This window comes from Mustela putorius, unplaced genomic scaffold, assembly GCF_011764305.1.
Source record: "Mustela putorius furo isolate JIRA1106 unplaced genomic scaffold, ASM1176430v1.1 tig00000910_pilon_pilon_pilon, whole genome shotgun sequence".
In the NCBI taxonomy this organism is placed as follows: domain Eukaryota; kingdom Metazoa; phylum Chordata; class Mammalia; order Carnivora; family Mustelidae; genus Mustela; species Mustela putorius.
Window position 1 is genome coordinate 69623 of NW_025421513.1, and position 14375 is coordinate 83997.

At 55.4% G+C, this 14375-nt stretch overlaps 1 protein-coding gene across 1 annotated transcript in view; it reads left to right on the top strand.

The window, feature by feature from the left end:
• The window catches only part of LOC123393629 (protein Shroom2-like), a 48813-nt gene that overhangs the window by 6567 nt on the left and 27871 nt on the right, over nt 1-14375 (top strand). The window contains exons 2-4 of the mRNA XM_045086218.1: nt 7120-7251; nt 10413-10826; nt 10870-12892. Coding sequence (XP_044942153.1) covers nt 7187-7251; nt 10413-10826; nt 10870-12892 — 2502 coding nt within the window. The 5' untranslated portion in view covers nt 7120-7186. The remainder of the gene's footprint in view (nt 1-7119; nt 7252-10412; nt 10827-10869; nt 12893-14375) is intronic.

The following is a 14375-nucleotide window of genomic DNA, read 5'->3' on the forward strand; positions in this document are numbered from 1 at the left end:
TTCCAATCCTTGTGGTAATCCTAGTTTTGCTTGAAATGGAGTCCGGCTGCCAGGCACATCGTTCCTCTGACTCTCAGCCAAGACTCAGAGCTGCCGTGAGCAGTCGGACCAGGGCCGAGTTATCAGTAGGGTTTTGTGGACTCTTCTGCCTCTCAGTGGGCGGCCCGACACCAGCTGTGACTCTGATTACGGCCACTAAGCTTGCACTAAGCTTGCATCTGGGAGCAGATTAAGGCCCAGGGTTAAGGCAGGTTCTCTGCGGGTGGTTGTACAGGTTGGCGGGGCTGTGCAATGATTCCATACATGAAGGAAGGAGGTTTCAGATCTCGTGCGTGCAGCCATGCTTGCCATGAGCAAACTTCTTGGAACATGCGTTGTTTTCTGGAAGTCGCTCAGTTGCAGCGAATTTCACAGCAAGCCTGTGTTGTGCCGTGCCCCCCTCTGCTCCTGGCTGCTTGGAGCTGTCCTGGAGCAGGTGGCTCTGTGCGTGGCCCTGACATGGGGTAGCACAGATGTTCCTCGAAGCAGCTTCTTGCAGCCATGCCGCGGGAGCACAGGGATGGCCAGCACGTCCGCAGGTTGTATCCGCCCTACCTTCCCCTCCTGAGAGCTCTTCCTGGGACAGAACCTCTGTGTGTGTGTGTGTGTGTGTGTCTGTGTGTGTCTGTGTGTGTCTGTGTGTGTCTCTGTGTTGTTGCAGGCTGGGAGCCTTAGTAGGGGTGTTGGCAGGTGTCCTTGGAACCCTGTACTCTCAGAGGCCAGTCTGCAGGTGTTGGCTGTAGTGTCAGGGGAAAAGCTTCTGTTTCGAGCATTTTGGGACTCATGACTGTTTGCTCCATGCCTATTTCTTGTTAAACAGAGCAGACCCAGAAATTAACCTGCACAGATACCCTGACGTCTTTGGGCTCTTTTCCATTGTTGTTTTTATTGAGTAAAATCAGGAGAAAAAGAGAAGAATTGCTTCTCTTCAAATGTAGGCTCAGCTTATGGCTTGAGCGATTTGATCACATGAATTTCCATTTACATGAGACATTTCATATTCTAAGTCAAGGAGGGAGTGGTAAAAAAGTTAAGATTTTTTTCATTGAACAGCACATAAGTGATGTTTATAAAACTTAGTGTGAAAACTTTGAGGGTTTCTAATAGGTTATGCAGAGATGGTTTTAATAATATGCAGAGAATGTTTTATTTATTCATTATTTAATAATGTGCAGAGAATGTTTTACTTATTTTCATTTCTTTTATATATGACTCCTCAGCCCTGTTTGCTGATGCTGAGAGTTGTTTATAATCAGTTTTATTAATGCCTGCACATTTGAGTGTCCTGAGTGTCTTTGGCAAAAAAAATTTATTCTCTTGAAACGTAACCAGGAAGTTGGGTTGGCGCCCTTTTAAAGCACTGAGTTGGGCTTACTCGTGTGTTCGTCAGTTGACATAGTGGACATAGGCGGGTGAGATCGTCTTTCTTTTTTCTCTTTTCTGACACGAATCGGTTTATTGATGTGAAGATGATAGAAGTTACTAGAAAAAGCCAGTCATTTGGGTTTGTTCCCGTTCTGGCCATGTTCACAGCGTGACCTTCCTACACGGTGTTTTGAGCGGACACACGCAGGGGCAGCACCAGAGGCCAAACCAGAAACGAGGACTCGCCCTTGTGGGGGGGTGGTGAGGATGCAGGGCGCCCCGGCCTCGGGACAGGAACCCTGGTGCTTTCATGCGGTGGGAAGGCCACTTCTGAGCCTGGCCTCTGTGCGAAGTGTGGCTTTGATGTCTGGTGTCCATTTCGACTACTTAGATCCCTAGGAATTTCTATCTGAATTCTCACCGACCTGTTTAAAAGCAGGGACTGTCTGCCCCGTACCCCACAGTAGACGTAAGCCAGCGTGCCATCCCCAGGACACTGTCACATTGTCGCACCACTGGCAGGGAGGGGACCCGTGTGCCAGGTATGGAGTGCTGTGTGTGCTCCCGCAGCGGGTTAGAAGCGCTCCAGGGAGAGGTGAAGGTCACAGCATGAGGTCCAGCCCTCCGGGAAGTAGCCGGCCACTGAGTGTGCTCATAGGCACAGACCGGGAAAGCTCGAGCACGAGCTGAGCCAAAAGACGTCAAGAGGAATGGAAGCAGATCTCAGCAGAGTCTTTCTAGAGCAGAGGGGCTCTGGCGTGTCCTTGGAAAGCTGAGCCAGGGCTGAGCCGCCAGTCTGGTCCCACGTCAGCTGTACCAGAGCCTCCTCAAGAGATGGCACCCAAGGGAGCGCAGGGAAAGGGAGCCAGAGGCAGAGAGCATGGGGCCCGAGCCCGCATCTGAATGTGCCAGGAAGGTGAGCACAAACGCATCAGCCCACCCAGGCTGTGCCCAGCCGATGCCCATGCTGCTGGCCCGGGGGCACATGCCACACGACAGGTTGGCTGGATGCCTGAGAATGTGAGGGCTTGGGCTTCCTTCTGATCTTCTGCGGCCACTGGGAGCCGTCGAAGATTCTGGAGTGAGAGCAAGAGCTGTCCGGAGCAGAGTTGCCGAGTTGCAGAGATCTGGCAGGAGCTAGATAGACGCGCAGAGGGAGAGGCTGGTCAGGACATGGCCTTCCCTAGGCTTGGCAGAGACAGGAAGTGGCGGGGTCAGAGCAAGGTTTGCTTTTTGTGTTTGTAGACTGGTGCTTTTTTTTTCTTTGTTTCTTTTGGAAGGAGTAAGAAAGATGCTGGCACTCACCCCTTCTCCAGCAGAGACTCCTCACCCTCCATAGCCCCCCCACCTCCTCTGCTGGCCTGGACCCGCTCCCCTCCTTGAATTCCGGGGGCTGTCTGCATAGGGCCAGTCCTGCGCACACTCGGGCTCCCTGAGAACCATTTGCCGCGTTGTCCAGCTCCCCCTTTCTCTGGAACCCAGGTGTTTCCCAGTCCAGGCCCCCAGATGCTTTTCTGTGAGATGCTTTCCACACAGCCCTGTTGACGTTTTCTCTCTTCTCTTTCCTGTCTCTTCTTTTCTCCCGCCATGAGCCTTCCCCGACCCCAGTGTTGCCTGAAAGCCCTCACGCCCTGTGCACGGGCCCATCACGGTGTGCACCCAGAGCCGGGGCCCCTGGCCCATCCCACCGATGGGTCTGGTCCCATCAGGCTGATGGAGCTTGTGGTGACGAGGCACAGACTGCGTTTGTCTTGTGCGGCAGTGCCTGTTGGCTTCTCATTACGGAACTTACCCAGCACTCACGGGACTTTTCTTTTGGGTGCGGGGCGGATATTGTTCTTTATGACAATGATGAACATTTTATTGAAGCATTTATCTTCATATTTCCTTTTTGTAAAAGGATTTCTGATATCTAGATTTGTTTCTTAATTTTCAGGGATAGCATAGCATTTTTCAAATCTGTGATCTAAATCCTGTCCTTCCAACATCCCCTCAGAGACTACCTAGCATATAAAATTATTTTAAAAATTAACATAAATTTTGTATTTTGTAATTTGTGGGAAAGGCATTAGGAGAATTGTCATTAGGGTGAATAATTTTGTCTGGAGTACCAGAAAATATTCATGGTCAGTACTGTGGCTTTTCAGTATGTATATCAAAGGAATATTAAGCACGGAAGAGAGATTTCGTTTTGGAAGAGGGACAGCGGCCTGGGGGAGTGCACAGAAGCCGGCGGGCTGTAGAAGGAACGGACCTTGCTGTCTGCAGCATTCCCCCAGGTCGTCTAGAAGGAGATGGGGCAGAATGCGCACACGGCGCCTGTGGTCTTCTGTAGGTTGTGGCCCACTTTCCTCTGGTCTTCTCAGTGCCTTCTTCATTTTTAAATGTTCCATATTTTCTTTTCTTTAAGATTTATTTATTTGAGATAGAGCAAGAGACAGAGAGTGCACAAGCAGGGGGCAGAGGCAGAGGGAGAAGCAGACTCCCCGCTGAGCAGGGATCCCAATGCAGGGCTCCATCTCAGGACCCCAGGATCATGACCTGAACCGAAGGCAGATGCTTCACCAAGTAAGCCCCCAGGCGCCCCGTGTTTCCATGTTTTCTACAGTAAGCGTACACCGTAAGGATTACAAATGTCAGTAGCCCTTTGAATAGAAAGGATTTCTTCCGTGTACACTGGGATGACCGTAGTCCGGGGTGCCTCTAGACTGAACCCCATTTCTGGTAGTCCTGGTATTGTGGGGCTCAATGCACAGTGTGTGGCATTGTTGGTCTTTGTCTGGGGCACCCCTGCCCGCGCCACCCTGCACAGAAGCAGGACCTCGAGTGCCACTGGGACAAGCTAAGCTGCACAGGCCTTCGTGGTTCCAGTGAGCTGCGTGCCTGTCCGCCACTCGTGGCTCATTCCAAGGCCAGAACTGTCCCTGCCACACAGCAACAATAGGGGCGCTTGGGTGGCTCAGTGGTTAAAGCCTCTGCCTTTGGCTCAGGTCATGATCCTAGGGTCCTGGGATCAAGCCCGTGTCAGGCTCTCTGCTCTGCGGAGAGCCTGCTTCGTCCTCTCTCTCTTTCTCTCCACCTGCCTGCCTGCCTCTCTGCCTACTTGTGATCTCTGTCTCTCTCTCTGCCTGCCTACTTGTGATCTCTGTCAAATAAATAAACAATTTTTTTATTATTTTATTTTTTTATTATTTTATTAAAGATAAAAAAAATTTGTTTTAAATATTAAAAAAAAATAATAAAGCCACCCGAGGGGCGCCGGACCGGGGTGGCTTGCTCTGTCGGCAAAGCGTCCACCTTCGGCTCAGGTCATGATCTCCAGGTCCTGGGATGGAGCCCCGTGTCGGGCTCCCTGCTCAGCGGGGAGCCTGCTTGTGCTCGCTCACTCCTCTCTCCGTCAAAGAAAAAAGTGAAATCTTAAAAATAAATAAATAAATAAAGCCACCTGTGTGAAAAGAAACCCCACGATCCAGCGAAAAGGAGGATCTTCAATCCACTTGCAGTTCTGCTGCCGCTGGGTCTGGTTGAAGCGGAGCCAGAGGCGCAGTGACTGTATGTGCACACTGGGTGGCGCCAGAGCGCTCGGTCCCCAGAGCCTTCCTGTCTCGCATCCGCCCAGGGTTGGGACTGATGCACACATGGGTGCCCAAGGTCCTCCTTTCTCTTATCAACAAGTTTGAACCAGGAGAGGGGCTGACAAGCAGGAAGGAGCTGGAACCTTGCTAAATACGTTCATTATGCCCTAGGATGTTCAGAGGACCTGCTGCAAGCGCCTGTGTTTTAGGAAAACATCACTGTGTCCAGTATCCGTGAGATCCTTGTTTATAGCGGATAGGTGTAACCTCATCACTGTGTTATCATTTTGTTCTTTTTTAATTTTTTTAAAGATTTTGTTTATTTATTTGACAGAGAGATCAAAAGTAGACTGAGCCACCAGGCACCCCTCATTTGTTCTTTTTTTCAAAAAAAATTTTTTGGAAGCCTGGGTGGCTCAGTGGGTTAAAGCCTCTGCCTTTGGCTCAGGTCATGATCCCGGGGTCCTGGGATCGAGCCTCACATCAGGCTCTCTGCTCAGCTGGGAGCCTGCTTCCCTTCCTCTCTCTCTACCTGTCTCTCTGCCTCTTGTGATCTCTGTCAAATAAATAAATGAAATCTTTTTTTAAAAAATTTTCTAACATTTTATTTGCACGTGAGAGAGAACGAGCACGAGCAGGGGGAAGGGGCAGAGGCAGAGGGAGAAGCAGGCTCCCCGCTCAACAAGGAGCCCAATGCAGGACTTGATCCCAGGACCCTGAGAATCATTACCTGAGCTGAAGGCAGATGCTTAACCAACTGAGCCACCCAGGTGCCCCTGTTCCTTTCTTTTTTAAAGCCCTTAATTCATACTACAACTGCTGACTATGTCTTCTTGAAATAGATTTGCATCTGTGTGGATTATCCTTTTAAAAAAGAGAAAACATGCTTATGCTTGGAACACTGCTACCCCAGTAAGCCAGCCCGTACCCCAGTCTTGCCAGTTGCAGGGTTGGAAGATGTTGCCAGAGAAGACAAGGCATTTTCCTTTCCTGGCCTTTTTTTTTTTTTATTTGTTTCCCTTTGCCTCCATTCTCCGTCTAGTTTCTTTCCTTCATTAATTAACTATAAAAGAAGATGAAAGAAATTGTGGATATGGTAGCACAAAAAAAGACATCTGAAAATGAAATTCACAAGGCCAGAACCTTTCTTACGAGGATTCTGAGGAACTCTATGAGGTACAGTTTGGTTTTCAGTCCCTTTACTTCTGCGGTGCGATGAATTTGTTTCTTCTGTGGTTTTGTTCATGGGGAAACTCCTGAGGTCAACACATTCCACATGTCCGTACCCAGCGAGGCACATTTTGAGGTCTCTCTGTGTTCTTGAAGGGGATGTAGGCTGTCCAGAGCGAGCAAGTTCTGTGCCACACAGGAGAAGCGGAGAGTGCGAGCACAGGCCGGTGGGCCGCCTTCTCTCGGAGGCTGTCAGGTTTTCACGGCAGCCCCGCGGACTTCCGACTCCAGTTCCCTTCCCGCACCCAGGCAGTGCAGCCGGAACACCAGTGTGCCCGCCGCGGGGCGGTGGGGACCATGGGGTGGGAGCCCGGGCAGGGCGGGCCGCCGCCTGTAGGTCTAGGACCTCACGTTCCCGGAATGGGGACACTTAGCCGACTTCGCAGACGCTCTGAGGGGCCCAGGGGAGTGAACACACGTCCGCAGGTCTTCGTTCACGTAAGTAAGTGTCTGTGTCTCCTGGGTTAAGTGAGTAAGTCACGGCGGCCTAAACTCTGCATGACCCGGCGGAGCGGGGCACTCTCGGAGCTTCTGTCCTGTGCGGTCCGTGTTCCGCAGGGAGGCTGAGGGCTGTGCGCATAGCGGTGCAGAAGCAGAGACGGAAGAGTCTGTCTGCGGTCGTGCTGGTGGCCCAGGGGACAGCAAGATGGATTTACTGCTGGGAATAGATGTTGGAAAATAAGGGTTAATTCACATGTGGAAGCTTGAGATGGTCTCTGCATTAGCATGAGTTCTGTATTAAGAAATGTGTCACACACCGTGTTCATGTCCAGATCCAGTGGGAAGCACCTGGAGGCGATGCTCTGAACCGGACGGAAGTCACCGTGACTTCTTTTCCACGTTGCACTTCTGTCTTGGCACGGAGTCTTCCTTTGTTCAGGGTCCCTGAGCCGTCTGCGTTCTTTTTCAGGAAGAATGAAGTGAGCTGGAGGCCTCACTCCTGGCACGCCACCAAGTTCTCCGACAGCCACCCTGAGATGGCAGCAGCGCCGTTTCCCCCCGCCGGCGCCTGCCCTTCTTGGCACGGGCAACACCACACCAGGTAGGCACGCGTCTCCCACCGGGACGGGCGGTGTCCGTCGCTTCCCAGCCCTGCCACGAGAGCACCTCTCTCGCCTTCAGAACAGCTTCGTCTTTCTGATGAGGAAAAGCCACTAGCACAGCATTCCTGGTAAAACTTTCCAAGTTTTTCAGAGTAGGGAGGTGGCCAACCTCTGGGAACAAAACCTGAAACATCAAGAGCAAGGATTAGTAGGTGTGCGTTCTCCTTCCGGTGCTCATCAGTCCGTCGGCAGCCTGAGAGCTGGGCTTCTTGCCTGAACGCCTTTGGGCCAGCTGCCAACCTGACTGGGGCAGCTACCATGCCACCGCTTGCCCACAGCCACCACCATTCTTTTGAGATTTTTGTGCCTAGATTGGAAGACAGGCGCTACCTACGGGTTTGGCAAGTGTAGCTCACAGAGGCTCCCAGGCAGTCCTGGGAAGCATCAGCACCCTGTCCCCAACGCCCAGGCTCTCCTGTGGCAGGACAGAGGAAACCAGGGCTTCACAGCCCACACGCCAGGCTGGCAGCCAGCCTTGAGGGCCCAGTGGTGGTTCCCAGTAAGTGCGAGACCAAGACGGTGGGAGCTCTTGGTTGGCAAAAGGAGGCGGCGTTCTGGTCGACCTGGCATCCACATATCAGGTGCAGAAGTGCTGCTGGATGAGGTACATGTGTGACAGCCCCACAGCGGTGTTGGCTTGAGGAAACTCCAGCTAGGCACCCATCCTCTTGGGTCAGCCCCCAGCGTCATCACAAGTCTCCTATTAAAAGGATGACGGTGACAGCAAGTAGTGTGGGTTTGATATGTGTATCTATGTTTGTAGGTGTATCTGTGCATGCTTAGGATGTGTGCACGTGTGTGTGTGTGTTTGTGAGTGTGCGCCCTCAGGGCACTGGGGGAGGACGGAGTGGACGGTGTTCTGTGTCTGAGGGGCACCTGCTGTGTCCGTCCAGAGAAGGGTGTAAAACCCCCACAGTCCCCTCCCCTCAGGAATACCTCCCTGTCCCCAGGAGCCATGAGACCTTCAGAGCATGTAGGTATAATCTTTCTCCCCGTGTGTTTTCATTTGTCTTGTTGCTGTTGTTGTTAAGAGTCATTTAGCCGGTGCAGTCTCCTCGCTGTGCTGACATGGCTTGCTTTCTTATCCGGTTCTCCCCAGACCTAAAGTAGCAACAGTTGTGGGCAGTAGGTTTTGGTTTTTGTTTTTCTGACCTCGAAGCCTGCAGGTTCCAGCTCCGTTGAGCTTTCGTGAAAGTGTTTTCAAGGCTGGATAAAGAGCTCACCACAGAGGGCCCTTAGGCTCCCCTGTGCACTGTGACTGCCTGGTAGAATGCAGACTTGGTGATGAGTGTGCATCACCCAGCTTGTAGCAGTAAGCCTGGCTTTTGCATTTCCTCCTCCTAGACCCCCGTGCTAGTTGCAAACCAGAATGTTTGCAGTCCGGGTACAGCTCCGATGAACTCTGCCAGGCGTCATAAGGCCCCTGGCCCCGCAGTGTCGTGTTTTGCTGAAAACGCCTGTCGCTGGAGTTCTCTCAATCACGTGTTGCCTTCAGTGACAGCTGAAAGGAGTTGATGGTACTTGAATGCTTAGGTGTGGAAAAGTCACATTATCCTGCACCTCCTGCATTTTTTAAAATTTATTGTTATTGTTTAGATATTGTCAGAGGAAGAGTGAGCACAGCAGGGGGAGCGGCAGGCCATGAAGAAGCCGGTGGCGGCTCCTCACGGAGCAGGGAGCCCCATGTGGGGCTCAGTCCCAGGACCCCGAGATCATGACCTGAGCCAAAGGCAGACACTTCACCGACTGAGCCACCCAGGCGCCCCGGACGTCCCCTTTCAATGTGAAAGCTGTCATGGTTCAGTAGGTCCTTCTCTGTTAGTCATTCGAACAAAAAACCCTTTCGTATGCAGGGGTCCACAGACCTGCTCTAGAAAGGGCCATGTAGGAAGTATTTTAGGTTCCGTGGGCCCGTGTCTGTTGCCAGTTCCCCAGCTCAGAAGCAGTCACGGATGGCCCCTACTGGGTTCTAATCACACCTTATCTGTAAGCAGTGACATTTGAATTTCTTATCATTCTCATGAGTCCTGAAATGGTCTTTTGATCCACGTGCCCCCAACCTTTAACGCCTAACTGCCTAACCCCCGTGCTCACGGGCTGTGGACCGCCAACTGCCGTACTTTGTGATGGAGGATGAAAGCGCTCACGTAGGCAGAGTCTCCCCGCTGCTGACCGCTGTGGTTTTGGCCACCCTGAGGGCAGGAGTGTGTACAGCTAGCACATGAAGGCATGTGTTTGGGGAAAGAGCATCGAGTGAGTCGGGCTGGGTTTTTTCAGCCTGTTGTCAGAGTTACTGTTTCAAATGCTGTGCTGGTGCCTCTCCCTCTCTCACTCCTGCCTCTCTGCCTACTTGTGATCTCTCTCTATATTTTTTTTTTTAAGATTTTATCTATTTATTTATTTGACAGAGAGATCACAAGTAGGCAGAGCAGCAGGCAGGCGGTAGGGGGGAAGCAGGCCCCCCGCCAAGCAGAGAGCCCAATACGGGGCTCGATCCTAGGACCCCAAGATCATGACCTGAGCTGAAGCAGAGGCTTTAACCCACTGAGCCACCCAGGCGCCCTGATCTCTCTCTCTATTAAATTAAGGGGGAAAAAATCCAAAAAGGGGCACCTGAGTGGATCAGTGAGTTAAGCCTCTGCCTTCAGCTAAGGTCATGATCTCAGGGTCCTGGGATCGGCCCCGCATCGGGCTCTCTGCTCAGCGGGGAGCCTGCCTCTCCCTCTCTCACTCCTGGATGCCTGGGTGGTTCAGTCAGCGAGGTGTCTGCTTCTGGCTCAGGTCACGATCCCGGGGTCCTGGAGTCGAGTCTCACATCTGTCTGCTTCTCCCTCTCCCTCGGCCTGCCGCTCCCCCTGCTTGTGCTCTCTCTCTCGCTCTTTTTCTGTCAAATAAATAAAATCTTTTTAAAATAAATTTTAAAAATAATAAAATGCTGTGGTGAGGTCCCCTGTCAGGTCAGGTCCCCTGTTCTGGGAAGAGTTCTGGGCGTCTGGATGTCTCGTGCGGGCCATCGGCATTCAGTGTGCTGTCGCGCTCATCTTCCCCGCCGCTGCTCGTCGATTCTAAAGCAGACTCCCCTGTGCTCCTTCCCTGCTAGCTCTTCGTCTCACGACCTGTCGGGCCCGTGGGAGCAGACAAACCTGCAGCGAACCTCGGACCATTTCAGCTCGCTCGGGAGTGTCGACAGCCTGGACCAGCCTTCCCACCACTACCCCTCCGGACGCCTGTCTGCGGCCAAGTCCAACAGCAGCATCGACCACCTGGGCGGCCAGAGCAAGCGGGACTCGGCCTACGGCTCCTTCTCCACCAGCTCCAGCACACGCCTGACCACACCCTGCCCAAGGCCGACGCCTCCTCCACAGAGAACATCATCTACAAAGTGGGCCTCTGGGAGGCCTCCAAGCCAGGTGGCAGCCGGCAGGGCCAGGCTGCCAGCGATGCTCCGGGCCTGGAGGAGAGGCTCGGGTACTTCCCAGCCCCGGGTCCCCTGTGACAGCCGCAAAAGCCCCAGGCCGGAGGACAGTCCTGAGGCCAAGCTGGCCACCGCGGGGGAGGTCAAATTTTGGGCCCGTCTGGTATGTCCCTGAGAAGAAAAAAGCACCTTCGTCCCCTCCTCCGCCCCCTCCCCCTCTCCGCAGTGACAGCTTCGCAGCCACCAAGAGCCACGAGAAGACCCAGGGCCCTCCATTTTCAGAGGCGGCCAACGCACAGCACTTTCTGGGCCTGACTCGGGCCCAGCCCCGCAGCGACTGGAGAACAGAAGCTGCCGATCCGTGGAGGCCAGTGCATCCCAGTGGCAGGAGAGCCGTCGGGAGCTCGGACTGCGTGCCGGACGTCCCCCTGGACGGAGGAGTGCTGCCCTCCGACCACAGGGCCGGCGGCCTCCCAGGGGCCCCCGGCCAGCTGCAGGCCTCCCTGTCCAGCACGGATGTGCGCTTCCCGCCGTCTTCCCACGGCTGCCAGCACCCACGCCAGTACAGTGACGACAGCCCCTTCTCCCACGAGGGCCCCAGGGCCGCCACGTCGCTGAGGGAACAGCCCCGCCTGGCCTTCCCCGGGAGCCGCCAGGAGCCGCCTGCTGGCCGTTTCCAGGACGACAGCCCCCCTCAGGTCAGGTGGCCCAGTGCCACCAACCAGAAGGGGGACGGCGGCGGGCAGAGCCGCTACTACTGTGTGACTAGCAGACATTGCCCGCAGGGGAGCACACAGGCGGCATGGCTGCACGAGGAGGCCTGGCAGCCTGACGTGGTCCTGGGCGCCCCCGAGTACCCTGCCTCCCACCCGATGGGCCAGAGGCCCCGGTGCTCCCTGCTGCAGCCCGAGGTGGCCGCAGGCCCCCCCGAGAGAGACGGGAGTGACCCAGGGGACCGAGGGGCAGAGGGCCGCTCCGTAGCATGTGAGGACACAGAGGGAGCCAGGCCCGTGGCGAAGGCCGGAGCGAGGGGCTCTGCGGATGGCTTCGCATGGGCGGACGGCGAGAGCAGCCAGATCTCCCGCCAGAAGACCCCCATGCTGCACTCGCTGACGCGGGAGGGGACGCGGCGGCCCGAGAACGGGCAGGAAACCCACACAGAGAGGCCGCCCCCGACAGATGCCCCCGGGGGCAAACCGACACGGAGGAGTGACCGGTTCGCCACCACCCTGAGGAACGAGATCCAGATGCGACGGGCCAGGCTACAGCAGAGCAAGAGCACGGTGGCGCTAACCGGGGCAGGGGGCGTGGCGGGGGAGGCCGCCGGCTGGGGGATGCAGCACGGGGCTGCCACCAGCGCCACCCCAGAAGGGTCCTTCACGGGCACCTACAGAGACCACGTGAAGGAGGCCCAGGCCCGGGTGCTCAGGGCCACGTCGTTCAAGCGCCGTGACTTGGAGCCCAGCGCAGCCGATCCTTATGCAGGGTCACCGGAGCACCGGGCTGAGGACCACGGCACCGGTCCGGACCCCGTCCCCCGCGTCTGGGAGGGGGGCTCGGCCAAGCCATCCCCGTCGGGAGCAGGCGGGCCGCACGTTCCCCGCATCGGAGGCCGCAAGCGGTTCACGCTGGAGCAGAAGCTGAAATCCTACTCCGAACCAGAGAAGATGAACGAGGTGGGGCTCTCGGGGCACGAGCGCCCTCAGCAGCACCCCGGGACATCCGACGAGACACTTGGCACGTTCGCCGACCGATGGAAGTTCTTTGAGGAAACCAGCAGACCTGTTCAGCAGAGACCGGGGCCGAACCCAGCGCTCTGTGGTTTCCCGAAGGAGAGGCTGGAGAGGCCGCAGACAGCAGGCCGCGGGTACGAGGGTGCAGAGCCTTGGTTCCAGAAGCGGGCCCGCACCACCTCCTTTGGAGAGCACCCCAGTGGTCACGGAAAAGCGGGGAAGGTCGGAAAATGGGAACCGCCCCAGAGACTCGGGACGTTTGCTGAGTACCAAGCGTCTTGGCGGGAACAGAGGCCAGCTCTAGAAGGCAGGAGCTCCGGGCGGTACCACTCAGCCGACGACATCCTGGACGTGGGTCTGGAGCAACACGAGAGGCCGCAGTACGTTCACGGGCGGTCCCGGTCATCGCCATCCACGGACCTCTACACGCAGGTAAGCCTCGGGCCGCAAGCGAGGGGGCTGTCCCCCGCCTGCCGTCCTAATCACTCAGAGAGGAGGCCCCGAAATAGAACGGCCCGAGTCAGTGTGACGTGTGCCCAGCGGTTTTTGAGCACCCATGTGCTGTAGCCCTTCTGGCGTGGCCCTGTGGGAAAGGTCCCTGGGGACAAGTCAGGACATTCGTGACCCCTAGAGGGCCATCTTGGCGTGCAACTCTCGAGTCCCTAGCCGTCTCCTCCTCTGTCACTACAGCTGTCTTTCCCCAGGTGAACGTGCCCCAGCCTTAACACTACGCAGAGAATTTGGGGGGGGTCCTAGAAAATGGCTGCTTCTCCTCTGAACCAGAAAGTGGTACTTTGGGGAAGTGTAGGGCGGCCTGTCTTCAAGCCTTCAGACCATTTACAGTTTTTAGTGTTTGTTCTTTTCATTTTTTCAGGTTTTTTTTTTTTTTCCCCAAATTTTCAGAGACTGCTCCAGGGCCGATGTAAGTTAGCACGCGTGCATTAAACTGTTGCACTTTTCAGTCAGGTGAGAGTTCTGACGGTCAGGGGAACGTTAAGCTTGCCGGAACAACGGAGTACTCAGAGCCATAGTCAGAGTCCGTGCCACGCGATCCCTCCCTCTCTCTGCCTGTTCCGCCTCTTTTTTTTTTTTTTTTAAGATTTTATTTATTTATTTGCCAGACAGAGATCACAAGTAGGCAGAGGCAGGCAGAGAGAGAGAGGAGGAAGCAGGCTCCCTGCTGAGCAGAGAGCCCGATGTGGGACTTGATCTCAGGACCCTGGGATCATGACCTGAGCTGAAGGCAGAGGCTTTAACCCACTGAGCCACCCAGGCGCCCCCCCTGTTCTGCCTCTTAAACCTATCTCTGTGTTTCAGAGAAAAGGTTTGCAGGGCGCGATGCGGTTTCTTTTCCCAAGAAAAAGTCATGGGCTCAGGACGCGACAGTGTGTCTGTGTGTATAAGAAGGGTGGCCTATTTGTCCATGGCGCCCCTGAGCTGACAGGCCTACCACCACCGCCTGTGTGGCTCTCTGTCGTGGCTGGGTCCCAGCCCGCGGCCCGCGAGGCCTGACCTCGGAGCCTCCCACGCTTGCTCAGGCCAGAGAGAAGAGCCCCAGACTCTGCCCAGTGCTAGGGCTTGGGGCTTTGCCGCAGCGAGCTGTCACCGGCTGTGTGCAGGCTGGTTTCTGTCTCATTTCCGCTTGGGCCGGCTGTGTTGCGTGGCTCCACGGGCCTCCCTCTGGCTTCCCGCCCCCTGCCTGGGACAGACGTGGACTCATGGTCTGGTGCATTCGTTTTGACAGACCGGTTTGGAGAGCTGAGCCAGCCGGCCCCGTGGCCGAGCGTCAGCACGGGACGGCAGGCTGCGTCACTGCCTTCGTGGTCCAGGCCCGCAGGGCAAACCCACAATGAGGGGGTTCGTAATAACAGACGTCGTACAGGAGGCGGCTTGGTGACTCGGTGTCTCACTGTGC